Genomic DNA, 17,665 nt, shown 5'->3' with positions numbered 1-17,665 from the left:
CCTCCCATTTACCCCTCAGCTCCTCCACCGAGGCTTCGTCCTCCTCCTGCATCACTTGGTACGTTGCCGAGATCCTCCCTTCTCCAACCCACACCCCCAAGAACACCCTGTCCTGGACCCCGCGCGGCAGCAACAGTGGGAACTCCGCCACTTGCCGCCTGACAAACGGCCTTACCTGCATATATCTGAAGGCGTTCCCCGGGGGGAGCCCGAAATTCTCCTCCAACTCACCCAGACTCGCGAAGTTCCCGTCCACAAACAGGTCCCCCATCTTCCTAATACCTGCCCTGTGCCAACTCAGGAACCCGCCGTCAATTCTCCCCGGGGCAAACCGGTGGTTCGCCCGTATCGAGGACCTCACCGAAGCCCCCACCTCCCCCCTGTGCCGCCTCCATTGCCCCCAAATCTTGAGGGTAGTCGCCATCACCGGGCTCGTGGTATACCTCGTTGGACGGAGCGGCAGCAGCGCCGTCACCAGCGCCTCCAGGCTCATGCCCACACAGGACGCCACTTCCATCCTCTTCCATGCTGCCCCTTCCCCCTCCATCACCCACTTGCGCACCATCGCTGCGTTGGCAGCCCAGTAATACCCACAGAGGTTGGGCAAGCCAGCCCCCCCCTATCCCTGCCCCGCTCCAGGAACACCCTTCTCACCCTCGTGGCCCCCTGCGCCCAGACAAACCCTGTAATGCTCCTATTGACCCGCCTGAAGAAGGGGCAGCAGGGTAGCATGGTGGTTAGCATAAATGCTTCACAGCTCCAGGGTCCCAGGTGCGATTCCCGGCTGGGTCACTGTCTGTGTGGAGTCTGCACGTCCTCCCCCTGTGTGCGTGGGTTTCCACCGGGTGCTCCGGTTTCCTCCCACAGTCCAAAGATGTGCGGGTTAGGTGGATTGGCCATGATAAATTGCCCGTAGTGTCCTAATTAAAGTAAGGTTGGGGGGGGGGGGGGTTGTTGTTGGGTTACGGGTATAGGGTGGATACGTGGGTTTGAGTAGCGTGATCATGGCTCGGCACAACATTGAGGGCCGAAGGGCCTGTTCTGTGCTGTACTGTTCTATGTTCTATGTTCTAAGGCCTTCAGGATAAGGATGGAGAGGCACTGGAACAGGAACAGAAATCTTGGGAGCACCGTCATCTTATCTGACTGCACCCTACCCGCCAAAGACAGCGGTAGCATGTCCCACCTCTTAAACGCCTCCTCCATTTGCTCCACAAGCCTCGTCAGGTTAAGCTTGTGCAAGGCCCCCCAGCTCCTGGCCAGCTGAACCCCTAAGTACCTAAAACTCCTCTCCGCCCTTTTTAATGGGAGCTTACCAATCCCCCCCTCCTGGTCCCCTGGGTGAACAACGAACAGCTCGCTCTTCCCCATGTTGAGCTTGTACCCTGAGAAATCCCCAAACTCCCTGACAATCCCCATTACCTCCGGCATCACCCTCACCGGGTCCGCCACATACAACAACAGGTCAACCGCATAGAGCGACACTCTGTGTTCCTCCCCCCCCTCGCACCAGCCCCCTCCAGTTCCTCAACTCTCTCAACGCCATGGCCAGGGGTTCAATTGCTAGCGCAAAAAGCAGGGGGGACAGGGGCACCCCTGCCTCATCCCTCGGTATAGCCGAAAATACTCCGACCTCCTCCTATTCGTGGCCACACTCGCCACCGGGGCCTCATACAGCAGCTTCACCCACCTGACAAACCCCGAACCCGAACCTTTTCAGCACTTCCCACAAGTAACCCCACTCTACCCTATCGAAGGCCTTCTCCGCGTCCATCGTCACCACTATCTCCGCCTCCCCTTCCACCGCTGGCATTATTATAACATTCAATAGCCTCCGTTTGTCAGTATTCAACTGCCTCCCTTTCCCAAACCCCGTTTGATCCTCGTGAATAACCTGCGGCACACAGTCCTCTATCCTCGTGGCTAAAATCTTCACCAACGACTTGGCGTCTCCGTTTCAGAGTGAGATCGGCCTGTACGACCCATACTGCAGGGGAGCCTTGTCCCGCATAAGGATCAAGGAAATCAGCACCCAAGACATCGTCGGAGGCAAAGCCACTCCTTCCCTTGCCGCGTTGAAGGTCCTAACCAACAGAGGGCCCAGCAGGTCTGCATACGTCTTATAGAATTCGACCGGGAACCCATCCGGCCCCGGCGCATTCCCCGACTGCATGCTCCCTATCCCTTTGACCAACTCCTCCAGCCCAACCGGCGCCCCCAGTCCCTCCACCTGTCCCTTCTCCACCCTCGGGAATCTAAGCCGGCCCATAAAACGGCCCATTCCCCCACCTCCAGTGGGGGTTCGGACCGATACAGTTCCCCATAGAAGTCCCTGAAGACCCCATTGATGCCTACCCCACTTCGCACCACATTCCCTCCCCTATCCTTAACTCCACCGATCTCCCTAGCCGCATCTCGCTTCCGAAGCTGGTGCGCCAGCATCCGGCTCGCCTTTTCCCCATATTCATACACCGCCCCCTGTGCCTTCCTTCACTGAATTTCCGCCTTCCTGGTGGTCAATAGGTCGAATTCGGTCTGGAGACTACGCCGCTCCCTAAGCAATCCCTCCTCCGGAGCCTCAACGTACCTCCTGTCCACCCTCACCATCTCCCCCCACCAACCTCTCCCTCTCTCTCCTCTCCCTGTGGTCCCAGATGGAGATCAACTCTCCCCTAACCACCGCCTTCAGCGCCTACCAGACCGTCCCCAATCGGACCTCTCCATTGTATTGGCCTCCAGGCACCTCTCAATACAACCTCTGACCCGCCCACCCACCTCCTCGTCCGCCAGCAACCCCACCTCTAATTGCCAAAGCGGGCGCTGGTCTCTCTCCTCCCCCAGCTCGAGGTCCACCCAATGCGGGACATGATCAGAAATGGCTATCGCCGAGTATTCAGTATCCTCCACTCTCGCAATCAGTGCCCTACTCTTAACAAAAAAATCAATCCGGGAATAGGCCTTATGCACATGGCAGAAGAATGAAAATCTCCTGGCCCTCGGTCTCGTAAACCTCCATGGGTCCCTGGCCCTCGGTCTCGCAAACGTCCATGGGTCAACCCCCCCCCAAAATCTGGTCCATAAACCCCCTCAGCACCTTAGCCACCGCTGGCCTCCTACACGTCCTGGATCTGGATCGATCCAGTGCCGGGTCCAGCACCGTGTTGAAATCTCCCCCCATTATCAGGCCCCACGTCTCCAAGTCTGGAATCCGGCCCAACGTGCGCCGCATGAAACCCGCATCGTCCCAACTCGGGGCGCATACATTGACCAGCACCACCCGCTCCCCCTCCAGCCTTCCACTTACCATCACATACCTACCGCCACTGTCTGCCACAACGTTCGACGCCTCGAACGACACCCTCTTTCCCACCAGTATCGCCAACCCCCTGATTTTTTGCATCCAGCCCCGAATGAAACACCTGGCCTACCCATCCCTTCCGCAATCTAACCTGATCCGCCACCTTCAGGTGTGTCTCCTGAAGCATGACCACATCCGCTTTCAGCCCTTTCAGGTGCGCAAACACGCGGGCCCGTTTGACCGGCCCATTCAGTCCCCTTGCATTCCAGGTTATCAGCCGGATCAGGGGGCCACCTACCCCACTCCCCCGCCGACTAGCCATTACCCTTCCTCAGCCCACCACATGCCCGCGCCCCTCACTCGGCCCATTCCCCACGATGGCAGACCCCCATCCCGACCTCCTCTACCTGCTCCAGCTCCCAAGCGTGTATGCGCGGGGCGGGTTGGGGGGGGGGCTGTTCTTGGTTAAAAAAAAAATTCTGTCTTTTTGTTGTTGTTATTATACAAAAATTTGAATTAAAATTATTTTATTTTTTTAAATGTAACACAGCTACACGCAAACCCCCGTGTGAGTCCAATTTCTCGGCCTGTACGAAGGCCCACGCCTCCTCCGGGGACTCAAAGTAAAAGTGTCGGTCCTTGTAGGTGACCCACAGACGCGCCGGGTGCAGCATGCCGAACTTCACTCCCTTCCTGTGTAGCACCGCCTTCGTCCGGTTGTACCCGGCCCTCTTCTTTGCCACCACCGCACTCCAGTCCTGGTAGATCCGTACCTCTGCGTTCTCCCACCTGCTGCTCCACTCCTTCTTGGCCCACATGAGCACACATTCCCGGTCAGCAAACCGGTGTAACCGCACCAGCACCGTCCGGGCGGCTCTTTAGGCTTGGGCCTTCTCGCCAGTACTCTGTGGGCCCCCTCCAGCTCCAGGGGCCCCTGGAAGGACCCAGCTCCCATCAGCGAATTTAGCATGGTGACCACATAGGCCCCCACGTCACACCCCTCCAGCCCCTCCGGGAGGCCCAGGATCCGCAGAAGTTTCCACCTCGTTCGGTTCTCCATCTCCTCGAACCGCTCCTGCCATTTTTTATGGAGCGCCTCGTGCACCTCCACCTTCACCGCGAGGCCTAAGATCTCGTCCTCGTTTTCGGAGACCTTTTGTCGGACCTCCCTGGGCTGTCTGAGTTTCCAGCAGCTTGCCAATTGAAGCCTTCATCGACTCTAGCAGCTCCGTTTTAAGCTCCCTGAAGCAGCGCTGAAGAGCCTCCTGCTGCTCCTGCGCCCACTGCATACATGCCACCTGGTCTCCGCCCGCCGCCATCTTGTGGTTCTTCCCTCGCTTCTGCTTTGGCTTTGCTACCACTTTTTTACTCGTCCCACTCCTGGTCCAGGCCATACACCACTGGGGAAATGTTGCTGACTCCTTCCCACACCGGGAGACGTCGAAAAAGTTCCATTGGGGGCCCTAAAAAGAGCCCAAAAGTCCGTTCCTAGCAGGAGCTGCCGAACGTGCGACTTAGCTCCGCATAGCCGCAACCGGAAGTCCCCAAATCTTTCCTTTTCAAAGCAAAGCTGTGTATAGATCCTTTCTTCTACAATATTACCATATATTTCAGAGTTTGGTCAATTGTTTTCAATTCTGTTTTATTGTTATTTACTTTATGGTTATTATTTTTAACACTCCTCCCGCCAAGCTAAAATATGGGTATTTCAATGCTCATAGCAAAATTAACACTTACAAGTATGGATCAGTCTTAGTCGTTTAGATTTTAATTATTTGTCAAAAATGTTAATTTACATATTTTCCTTGCTATCGGAATCCAATCTATCTTTCCTTCTCTTTATTTCACTCTTTGAACATGATTTTACACTCCCTGATTTGGACCCTACTTACCTTGGTGAGGATTCTTCAATATGATTGGTTAAGGACAAACACAGTTGGCTGCCCTGTTCACAAAGGTCACAGTTCCCCTGTAGCAGACACCACTCTGTTTTCAGGAACCAAATGATTATAAGTTGCAACGCAAAAAAGAAAAGCCTACAAAAGTTATTGGGCAGCCTGTTAAGTATAAGATAAGGCAAATGCCGTTCGTTTGCCGCTTAGTATAAAATTTGGGCCATTGGTTAAGATCTGGATTATCATAGTTTTGTTAATCTACATTGCAGAGGTGAAGTGGTCGAGTGGGAGCAGTGCTCAACTTACAGTGTAGGTAAGGACACAGAATACCATGTAACTGACTAATGTTTCATATCAGTTTGAGTGGTCAATTGGCAATTCCTCTTTCCAGAAAGTTAATTTTGTTCAGTTCCTCATTATGGACTGTAACCAGTGGCTGTGAAGGATATATATGTAAACTGAGAACCTAGTCTGCTCCTGTTGTTCACTGATATATTCCATAGTAATGGTGATCACTGGTAGTTAAACATCCTCAGAAAATCGATCCAAGATTGTAGAAGTCACTTGACAAATTAATTGAGCTGACGCAGTACCAGTAGTAACGTCCAATGATCACAAACACTTCAGTCCTGTGGGCATGCTGAAGATCACAGCTTTATACATCCAGACAACAGGTCAAAGAAATAGTGTAATGGTTAGTGTTAGTAATAAAATACAGTGCTAAAGTAATTCGCAGCAGCCACTTTGTCAACCACAAAATCATTTGCATACAGCCTACTCCATAATGTTTCTGCAGGTTTGTCCACAAACTCGCCATGATTAGTCTTTAAATATCTTTGATGTTTTGAGGGTTTTAAACATTTCATTTGTCAGTGCTTTCCTGCATATAACACACATTAACTTTGAATCCTGATTTGCAGTGGAAGAATTAGTAACCCATACCACAGTAATCATCTTTATGCTGCTTTGATCCTGCTTTCAACTTCTTCTTCATGGGTTGTTCACCCTCGCGCCCAGAACATGTGACGTGTCTGTGGTTTCATGGGAGAATTCAGAATGTCCAAATCATCTAACAGCGCGTCTTTCGGGACTCCGTGGGAGGAAACTGGAGCACCAGGAGAAAACCCACGCAGACACAGACCCATGTCAGCGCATGATCTGATCTCTGCCACTTCTGGTGGGAGGACTCCATCGTTTGCTGAAAAAAACTGGTCCTGCACAGCACACTGACATCAGGGGGAGGCAGTCCACTCCGCTGAGCTCCGGGCCTGTGCACTGTTTGATCCAGCATGCATGCACAGAATGGTCGGCAATCTTAAAAGTCCGTAGCGGCCTGCATTTTTAAAAGCCGGTCACGGCTGTTGGGCGTTCCTCCCACGATCGGGAACGCCATGAACGAGCGCCGCGGCCCCCCGCGATCCACCCGCAGGTTGCGATTCAGAGTTTGAAAATCCCTGCAACAGAACACCACGACCGGCAAGTTCCTCTCCAAGCCACACGCATCCTGACTTGGAACTATATCACCATTCCTTCACTATCATCGGGTCAATATTAGGACAGCACGGTAGCACAAGTGGATAGCACTGTGGCTTCACAGCGCCAGAGTGCCAGGTTCGATTCCACGCTGGGTCACTGTCTGTGTCTAGTCTGTACGTTCTCCCAGTGTCTGTGTGGGTTTCCTCCGGGTGCTTCGGTTACCTCCCACAGTCCAAAGACGTGCAGGTAAGGTGGATTGGCCATGATAAATTGCCCTTAATGACCAAAAATGTTAGGAGGGGTTATTGGGTTGAAGTGAGGGCTTAAGTGGGTCGGTGCAGATTCGATGGGCCGAATGGCCTCTTTCTGCACTGTATGTCCTATAAAATCGATAAATATTCTGGGAATCCTTTCATCACAGCCTTGTGGGTGTACCTATGCCACACGGGTTGCAGCAGTTTAAGAAGGCAGCTCACCTCCACTTTCTCAAAGACAATTAAGGACAGACAATAAATGTGGCCAGGCCAGCGACACCAACATTCCATCAAAGATTTATTTTTTAAAATAAGGATACACCAGGGCTTGTGAACAAAGGTTTGGTCAAAGAATTTGATTTTAAGGGGCACATAAAGGACAAAAGAGATTTGAGAGGCGAAGAGGTTTCGTGAGTGAATTCCGGAATTTAAGACTCAAGGCCGCTGTGGTGCAGCACTTAAAATCACAGATTTCAAGAGCCAATAGTTAGAGATGTTTGGGTATCTTGGTGGGCTGGAGAACAAAATTAGGGAGAGGTAAGGACATGGAGGGTGTTGAACACAAGGCTGAGAATTTGAAAAAAAAAATGATTGCATTGTTCAACTGGAAGCCAATATAGATTAGAGAACATAGAACAGTACAGCACAGAACAGGCCCTTCGGCCCTCAATGTTGTGCCGAGCCACCCGCAGGTTGCGATTCAGAGTTTGAAAATCCCTGCAACAGAACACCACGACCGGCAAGTTCCTCTCCAAGCCACACGCATCCTGACTTGGAACTATATCACCATTCCTTCACTATCATCGGGTCACTATCATCGGGTACTCGGTGCCGAGTACAAGGATGATGGGTAAATGGAACTTGGGAGTGTGTTGGGACACATGTAAAATTTTGGATGACCTAAACTTTAAGTCCAGTAGAAGATGGGAGGTCAGCAAGAAGTACACTGGAATAGTCAAGGCTGGAAATAACAAAAGTATGAATGAGGATTTCACCAGCAGATGAGTGAAACAGGATTAAAGTTAGACAATAGAATATTAAAAGTGGAAATAGGTGGCCTTTGTGATGGCCTGTATATGTGGTCAGAAGCTTATCTGACTAAAAATGGCACCATGGCTGCTTAGCCAAACTTTGTAAGTTTGGGTCATATGCCGAGAAATTCCTTGAATTTCCCTATTTTTATTTAAAATGGGGAGGGGTGGGGTTGTTGTTGTCAATTCTATAATAAGCTATTAGGTGGAGAACCAGTGATGGATGATGTCTCATAAGAAACCACAGACATTATGCAAGTCATCAAATTAAATGTATCGTCCTCCTGCTTGATTATAGAGTGTTACAAATCTACCATCCTAATCACCCAAGAGGTATTGAGGGTCACGAGGATTAAAGAGTTGAAAGAGAAAAGCCCTGAATTTTTTTTGCATTATTGCAATAGAATGAACTCCATTTCCACACAATCAACTTTATTTTTTTTAAATAACTTTATTTGGAGCAGTTTACAATTTGTCCCATGCAGTTTCTTTAAATCTCCTTGATAAACTGTATCTATCAACTGGCATCCGAGGTCTTCCGACTTTAGGTTAGCTCGGTTGATTCACAGTGCCAGGGACCCAGGTTTGATTCCTGACTTGGGTCACTGTCTGTGTGAAGTCTGCACGTTCTCCCTGTGTCTGCGTGGGTTTTCTCCTGGTGCTCCAGTTTCCTCCCACGGAGTCCCGAAAGACGCGCTGTTAGATGATTTGGACATTCTGAATTCTCCCTCAGTGCACCCGAACAGGCGCAGGAGTGTGGCAACAAAGGGATTTTCACAGTAACTTAATTGCAATCTTAATGTAAGCCTACGTATGACACTAATAAAAGATTATATGAAAATTAGTCCATAAATGTTATTCTTCCACCTGATTTACTTGAAGTAGACAAGAGGAACCTGCACAACTTGCTTTTCAATTCAGAGTCCTGACTTTTGGAATGACTATTTCTTAAAGATGTTTGTCATTCAGGGCAGCAAGGTGGTTAGCACTGCTGCTTCACGACGCCAAGGACTCAGGTTCTCAGGTCACTGTCCATGTGGTGTTTGCATATTCTCCCCATGTCTGCGCTGGTCTCACCCCCATAACACAAATATGTGCCTGGTAGGTGGATTGGCCACACTAAATTGCCCCTTAATTGGAAAAAAAGAATTGGGTATTCTAAATTTTTTTTAAATATGTTTGCATTAATATATTGACAGGCCTTTTTACAATTGATTCAAAGAGTAGAAGTTTTACTTCCATTGATACTACCTTCTTTTTAATAAAGTTAGACTACCCAATTATTTTTTTCCAATTCACCTAGACGGCACATCTTTTTGGATTGAGATCCATGCAGACACAGGGAGAATGTGCAAATTCCACATGGACAGCGGCCCGGGGCCGGGATCGAAACAGGGTCCTCGGTGCTGTGAGGCAGCAGTGCTAACCACTGTGCCACCCCAATAGTACCTTTTATAACAGTTGAAAGATTATAATATTTAAGCACGCTTGCAGTGCTAGCCCTTAGACATACTTTACATAAATTATTTAAAACAGATTAAACAGCTAAGTAAAATAAAGAGTAAAAGAAAATAAGTCAAATTAAGAAGTTTCATTACAGAGCCATTGGGATTCGAAATATTCTCTCCAGTGTTAGAGAACCCCAAAGTGTATCATGGAGTTCACCTGACCCACAACTTTTAATAGATTGTGCTATGGGGAGCACACGGCCCACTCTACAGGTGTGGTACAGCAGAAATGGAAAAGTATTTTTTAAAGCAAAACAGTGTTTATTCTATGAACTCAAGTTAACCTTTTTAAACATAGTGAACATCTTAGCAACCATCAATTCAAATACAACCCCCAAAGAATACAACACTAAGTAATCCTTAATAACTTCCCAAACAACATCCAGAAGACAAAAGAAACACCTTTTAACAGAAGCACATTAGGTTTACATTCACTACTGAGAACGTTTATAATTCTGAATTCACCAAATGACCAAGAGATAGTCTTTTCATGGCAGAGATCAACAGTACACCTTCTCTGTCTGGCTTCAGTTCCAACACTGAAAACAAAACCAAAAACTCACTCTATAGCAGCCTGCTCAAAAACAAAAGTAAAAAGCTGACAGACATCCCAGCTCCACTCAATCTCTGACATCACTGTACTAGTAAACACCCATTTCTTAAAGATACTCTCACATAACAGATGCTGCCAGACTGCTGAGTTTTCCCAGCATTTTCTGTTTTTATTTCAGATTTGCAGCATCCATAGTATTTTGCTTTTATCGAGTAAAATGATGTATTGTTTACAGTTCTTTGTGAAACAATATCTTCAGTAATGGAATAAAGCAGTTGACTCATGCTACCAGCCAATGGGTTCCCATTTAAACACCACCACCTGTATGACATAGTTTCAAATACATAACTTTCTCCTCTACCTTTCCTCTGAGAAGAGGAGACACTCAATGGATACTTACTGTATACATACCAAATACACATACCCCAATGATGCAAAATAAAAACACTAAGAGATCCCGTTTGCTGACACCAGCGTTTTCAAACGAGCCATAGATGAATTAAGAAAGCCTATGGGGTAAGATTCAAAGAATCAAACTATATTTTATATTCTACATAATCTTAGATTTCACAATGAAGGGCTGGAGGATGGTGGGAGGGTGTGTGTGTCCGTCCCGGTAGTTCACTCTGCTCAGGCAGAGGGAGCACCTCCCTTAATGCCCCTCCCTCCCCCTAACAAGATTTGACCTCTAGAGGTGCTCTCTTCCCTCTCTGGCCACTCCATCAAGATCTTAACCCCTCTCTTCAAACTCTCTGTCCCACCAGGCCTCATCCCCTCCATCTCTAATCTGAGACCCTCCGCACTTTCCTGGTTCCAGACTACAAGCTTTAAAATCTGGAATTGCTTGTATCCCTAGTCATGGCCACTGCTGTCACTAGCACTCTTGGGAGTACAGAGCCACCATCTGATTGGCCCATAGCTGAGGCAGGACTTCCGCCTGAATGACAGCTGTCTGCAGCTAAATGGCTGTGGGGTTGGTGTTTTCGGTGGAATACAGGCGCCCCACCAACTCTTCAATTGGAGGAGTGGGAAATCCAGCCATACTAAAACACTTGCCCCATGTTTCTCTCTCCACAGATGTCTGGTTTGATTATTTCCCACTATTTTCACATTTTATTTCAGATTCTCAACAATCACAGTATTTTACTTTCGTTTTGATATTTTCAGGCTGCCTTTTTTTTAAACTTGTCACTGTGTCCTGCCTTCAAAGAAGACTACAAACATAACCCTAGGCATAATTCAGAAAAGCGACTTGAAATAGCCGATGGCGCTACAATGTTTGGGGAAAGCCAGGGAAAGGAATTCCAACTGCCGTGAAGAAGGAAAATGTAAAGGAACAAAAGGAACACAGGATATGCACGGAAAAAGAAAAGGAGAAAAGTATTCAGTGGATGAGCAAACAAAAAACACAATGAGCGCTCACAAGGATATATCAAAAATGTTGAGTGTGGGACCATTTAAGTAAAAAGCATACGAGATGAAATGATGTGACCAGTTGCATTGGGCCAGAGCATACAGGTATCCAACTACCTGATTATAAGTAAGTTCAGTCAAGAGACCAGGCACCAGCTCAAAATACCAAATATACATTCATTCAGCACTTGTAGTCAACTGCCTGGTGCTCTTGATGAGGGACAGGCCAGGATCACAGCAAAGAAGATCATATCTATAATCACAAAACAATACAGGCTACCTGCCAACATCAAGTGAAACAAACAGCTCATCAGCCAGGAGGAGGCACGGTGGTGCTAGTTCACAAATAAATTAGGAGGAAGATACTTCAATCCAGAGTATTAACTTTTATGCTTGCTTGTTTGCCAGCAGTACTCAATCAGGACAGTTCTTTTTCCTGCAGTTGTGAACATTTAGCTGTCTTGCTCAATTTCAGAGTCAATATCCTTCACATTCTCCAACTTGACATCAATGTTTTTCACACACCCTCCATCCCAGTGTCAATGACTCTCACTCTTTCCATTCCAACATCCATCTGTCCCATTCTCAATAAATCTCAAAATCAAAGCCATTCATTCCCATTGTACTCCAATGACCCCCATCTCAACCCCACCGTCAATCACTGCAACTTACTCATTCCTCCTAATGTCTTTCATTATCACAATCTCCCAATAAGAAAATTGTTGGATTTATAATGCGCATCCTGTTCATGTTGGCTCTCCGCAAGAACAATTCACCTAATGCCACTCCCCTGGCATTTCCCCCCAGCCTGGCAAATCATTCCTTTTCAGATAATGATGCAATTCCCTTTTGATTGCCCGGATTGAATGTGCCTCCACCGCACACAGGCAGTACATCCCAAATCCTGACCACTCACTGCCTAAAAAAAGGTTTCTCTCATGTCGCAATTACTTATTTTGCCAATTACCCTGTGCCCTCTGATACTTGATCCTTCCATCAATGAGAATTCTTTCACTCGATCTACTTTGTTCAGTCCACTCTTGATTTTGAATGCCTCTATCAAATCTCCTCTCAACCTTCTCTTCTCCAAGGAGTACAGTCCCAACTTCACCAATCTATGTAATTGAAGCTCCTATTTCCTGTAATCATTCCTCTGAAACTTTTCTTTACCCTCACTAACATCTTTCCTAAAGTGTGCTGCCCAGAACAGGGATGCAACGCTACAGTTGAAGTCGAACCAGTGTTATATACGTTTATCATTACTTCCTTGCTTCTGTGCTCTATGACCCTATCGATATAGTCAAGGATCCTATGCGCTTTATTAACCACTCTCTCAACCTGTCCTGCGGCCTTCAATAATTTGTGAACATGTAGCTCCAGGTCTCTCTGCTCCTGCATCTCCTTTAGAATTGTGCCCCTTATTTTGATTGTCACTCTATATTCTTCCTACCAAACTGAATCACTTCATAAATTTTTATCTGCCACCAGTCCAACCATTTCATCAACCTGTCTATATTATTTTGAAATTGAACATCTTTTGAAGTTCTTCACAGTTCACAATACTTTCATCTTTTGAATCATCTGCAAATTTTGAAATTGTTCCCTGCACACTAAGGTCATTAAGTCATTAATATATATATCAGGAAGAGCATGGGTCCCAGAACTGACCCCGGGGAACTCCATATTATACCATCCTCTAGTTCCAAAAAAATTTTATTAAGCACTATCTCTGTTTCCTGTCACTCAGCCAATTTCATATCAATTTTGCTACTGGCCCTTTTATTCCATGAGCTCTAATGTTGCTCACATGCCTATTGTGTGGCACTTTGTCAAACACAAAAATATTTTGGAAGTCCACGTACACATCAACAACATCATCCTCATTAGTCCTCTCTGTTCTCTCATCAAAAAACTCAAGCACGTTAGTTAAATATGATTTTCCCTTAACAAATCTGTGCTGGTTTTCCTTAATTAACCCACATTCGTCCAAGTGATTAATAATTTTACCCGAAATCTTAGTTTCTGAAAGCTTCCCCACCACCTAAGCTCAACTGACTGGCTTGTGGTTGCTGTGCTTATCTTTACAACCTTTTTTGAACATGATGTAACATTTGTAATTCTCAAGTCCTCCGGCACCATCCCGTACCTAAGGAAGACTGAAACATTATGGCCAATACTTCTGAAATTTCCACTCTCCTTACCGTCACTATCTTTGGAAGCATCATCCAGACCTGGCACCTCATCAAATCTAAGCACAGCCAACCTATCCAATATCTTCTACATATCAATTTTAAACCCTTGAAGTGTGTGAACCATCTCCTCTTTCACCATGAACTGGGAAGTGTCACCTTCCTTGGTAAAGACAGATACAAAGCATTCATGTAGCTTCTCAGCTATGCCCCCTGCTTCCAAGCGTAAATCACTCCTTTGGTCCCTAATCAACCCCTCTTCCTTATTCAATCTTATTATTGATAGAAGATTTTGATACTCCCTTTTCTGTTCCCAGCCAGTCTTTTATACTCTGGACATCCCAAAATATAGTACCTTTTGAAATGTAGTCTCTGTCAATTTTGAAGTAGAAAGAAACACAGCAGCCAATATGCTCACAAAATATCACAAAAATAGCTCCCCTGCTCTTATACAAAATTGCAATGGGATTTTGTTTCTACCCTATCTTAAAAAGGTAAAACCTTGATTTATCATCTCATCTGACAGATAGCATCCAATAAATAGTACACACTACTGCACAGGTTGTCTGCCTAGATTATGAGCACAAATCTATGGATTGGGAAGAAATCCATTCCGGCTCAGAAGGGAGAGAAAAATTATCCTGTTTCATCAGTCTCTCTGGCTCTCACCACCTCTCTCACACTCCACTTGGCAAAATGTGTCACACTCACACCTTCCCATTGTCAAAGTACATCATCCTCCGTGTGTTTACTGTTACCTTCCTTGTGCCTGTCACCAATGCCCACCCTATGCCCATCCCATGCCCAATGCCAACATCACTGCCCTCCCTGTGCCCACTACCCACTTGTGCCCATCACCATTGCCATACCTGTGCCCATCACCACTGCCCTCTCATTCCCATTCACCACTGCCCTCCCCATGCCCATCACCACTGCCCTCCCCGTGCCTGTCACCACTGCCCTCCCCGTGCCCGTTACCACTGCCTTCCCCGTGCCATCACCACTGCCCTTCCCTTCACCACTGCCCTCCCTGTGCCCGTCACAACTGCCCTCCCCGTGCCCGTCACCACTGCCTTCCCCGTGCCCGTCACCACTGCCCTTCCCTTCACCACTGCCCTCCCCGTGCCCGTCACCACTGCCCTCCCCGTGCCCATCACCACTGCCCTCCCCTTGCCCATCACCACTGCCCTCCCCATGCCCATCATGACTGCCCTCCCCATGCCCACCACCACTGCCCTCCGCATGCCCATCACCACTGCCCTCCCCGTGCCCATCACCACTGCCCTCCCCGTGCCCATCACCACTGCCCTCCCCGTGCCCATCACCACTGCCCTCCCTGTGCCCGTCACCACTGCCCTCCCCGTGCCCATCACCACTGCCCTCCCTGTGCCCGTCACCACTGCCCTCCCCGTGCCCGTCACCACTGCCCTCTCCATGCCCATCACCACTGCCCTCCCCGTGCCATCACCACTGCCCTCCCTGTGCCCATCACCACTGCCCTCCCCGTGCCCATCACCACTGCCCTCCCCGTGCCCATCACCACTGCCCTCCCCGTGCCCATCACCACTGCCCTCCCCGTGCCTGTCACCACTGCCCTCCCCGTGCCCGTTACCACTGCCTTCCCCGTGCCATCACCACTGCCCTTCCCTTCACCACTGCCCTCCCTGTGCCCGTCACAACTGCCCTCCCCGTGCCCGTCACCACTGCCTTCCCCGTGCCCGTCACCACTTGCCCTTCCCTTCACCACTGCCCTCCCCGTGCCCGTCACCACTGCCCTCCCCGTGCCCATCACCACTGCCCTCCCCTTGCCCATCACCACTGCCCTCCCCATGCCCATCATGACTGCCCTCCCCATGCCCACCACCACTGCCCTCCCCATGCCCATCACCACTGCCCTCCCCGTGCCCATCACCACTGCCCTCCCCGTGCCCATCACCACTGCCCTCCCCGTGCCCATCACCACTGCCCTCCCCGTGCCCGTCACCACTGCCCTCCCCGTGCCCATCACCACTGCCCTCCCTGTGCCCGTCACCACTGCCCTCCCCGTGCCCGTCACCACTGCCCTCTCCATGCCCATCACCACTGCCCTCCCCGTGCCATCACCACTGCCCTCCCTGTGCCCATCACCACTGCCCTCCCCGTGCCCATCACCACTGCCCTCCCCGTGCCCATCACCACTGCCCTCCCCGTGCCCATCACCACTGCCCTCCCCGTGCCTGTCACCACTGCCCTCCCCGTGCCCGTTACCACTGCCTTCCCCGTGCCATCACCACTGCCCTTCCCTTCACCACTGCCCTCCCTGTGCCCGTCACAACTGCCCTCCCCGTGCCCGTCACCACTGCCTTCCCCGTGCCCGTCACCACTGCCCTTCCCTTCACCACTGCCCTCCCCGTGCCCGTCACCACTGCCCTCCCCGTGCCCATCACCACTGCCCTCCCCTTGCCCATCACCACTGCCCTCCCCATGCCCATCATGACTGCCCTCCCCATGCCCACCACCACTGCCCTCCGCATGCCCATCACCACTGCCCTCCCCGTGCCCATCACCACTGCCCTCCCCGTGCCCATCACCACTGCCCTCCCCGTGCCATCACCACTGCCCTTCCCTTCACCACTGCCCTCCCTGTGCCCGTCACCACTGCCCTCCCCGTGCCCATCACCACTGCCCTCCCTGTGCCCGTCACCACTGCCCTCCCCGTGCCCGTCACCACTGCCCTCTCCATGCCCATCACCACTGCCCTTCCCATTCACTGCCCTCCCCGTGCCATTCTCACACTGCATCCTCTCTGCTGGATTACTCCAGAGTCTGGGCTCCTCAGCTGATGCCCACACTCCGCTCTGCTCATTGCCGCCCCCCCCCCCCCCCCCCGGAGCCGGTGCCAGGCTCGCCTCCCACCAGCTCACCTGCTCTTCCTGCTCCGACTGCAGGTATCTCTCCCACGCATGGCTGAGGCTGAAGTTGAGGTTAGCGCTCGGGGATCTGGGCATGGCTGGATGGCGCAGTCTGTCCCTCCCTCCGGCAAAGTTTGGAGTGTGTTGACGCTCAGCGGAGCGGACAGCCCGCAGAGCCGCCGGTCGATGTCACGACTTGGTTTCCCGGGAATGGTGGCTGCTCCTCAGTGCACACCCTCCTCCCGACCCATTCCCCTGCCTCCGGGGCTGGGCTCCGCCAGCGACAGCGGCCGCCTCCACGTCACTCGGTCCCACAGGCGGGCCGGCCCGGAGCCGCGCGCGATCCAGCCGTTATCGCCGCTCGTGGCCTCTCCTCAACTCCAACTCGCGCGCTCTGTTCCGCCTGACGCAAACACGCAAATAGCGCGCGCAGCCCCGCGTCTCTGCCGCAGCTTCGGCGCGCGCGCCTGACGCCATCACGCGCCGGGCGGAGTGTCAATCCTGGACCTTGGTTACATGGCTGGCGCTGAACCTGGCGAAGAGCAGTTTCTGCATTGCTTCAGACAATCTCTCAATAACGGCTAAGTTCGCGTCAGATATCCGTTCCAATGTTCTAAAGTACCACAAACAGTTGCACTGCAAAAGAATGAACTGCACAAGTGTTAAGATGCAATTGAAATCTATTTTGCTCTGTTTTAACACTTCTCTGTAGGTTGGGTCAGTTTGCCCATTCATTTGTCCGCTGTGGTTTCATGTCAACACCTTCCAATCGTCAGCAGCAATGATATAACACCTTGAAACCTCTATGCCTCTGCCTGCTTGTACTTCTGAACTGAGTGTTTATCATGCACTCCCTCTGGAAACTGGCCCTCAGTTATCTGTGCAGCAGTGATGTTGGTAAATCCATAGTATTTCTATTAAAACATTTTAAAATATGGTAAAGTCAATGCACGAGGAAAGGCATCATCACCCTCACCGACAAGCTGAAAGGGGAGAGGAAGATTAGAAATTGACATTGATTAACATGGGCTACAAAAGTCTGTCCAAGGCCATCGCCAATCTGATCAAGTCTGCTGTGGAGTTCATCTGAATTCGAATTGCACTGTATCCAGCAGGAAAGATAGTCTCACACTACTTAGATACAATTGCCTCCATGT

At 50.0% G+C, this 17,665-nt stretch overlaps 1 protein-coding gene across 7 annotated transcripts in view; it reads right to left on the bottom strand.

Moving 5' to 3' along the window:
* lyst (lysosomal trafficking regulator) overlaps window positions 1-16,887 on the bottom strand; it is a 397,928-nt gene extending 381,041 nt beyond the window's left edge. For all 7 annotated transcript variants that reach the window (XM_038800534.1, XM_038800541.1, XM_038800536.1 and 4 more), the window contains exon 1: window positions 16,521-16,887. In XM_038800534.1, coding sequence (XP_038656462.1) covers window positions 16,521-16,604 — 84 coding nt within the window. In that variant the 5' untranslated portion in view covers window positions 16,605-16,887. The remainder of the gene's footprint in view (window positions 1-16,520) is intronic.
* Window positions 16,888-17,665: the final 778 nt, after the last annotated feature.

The sequence above is a fragment of the Scyliorhinus canicula genome, chromosome 6 (genome assembly GCF_902713615.1).
Source record: "Scyliorhinus canicula chromosome 6, sScyCan1.1, whole genome shotgun sequence".
NCBI classification, from domain to species: Eukaryota; Metazoa; Chordata; class Chondrichthyes; order Carcharhiniformes; family Scyliorhinidae; genus Scyliorhinus; species Scyliorhinus canicula.
The sequence above is the reverse complement of the archived record's forward strand: the minus strand, read 5'-3'. Positions and strand labels throughout refer to the sequence as shown.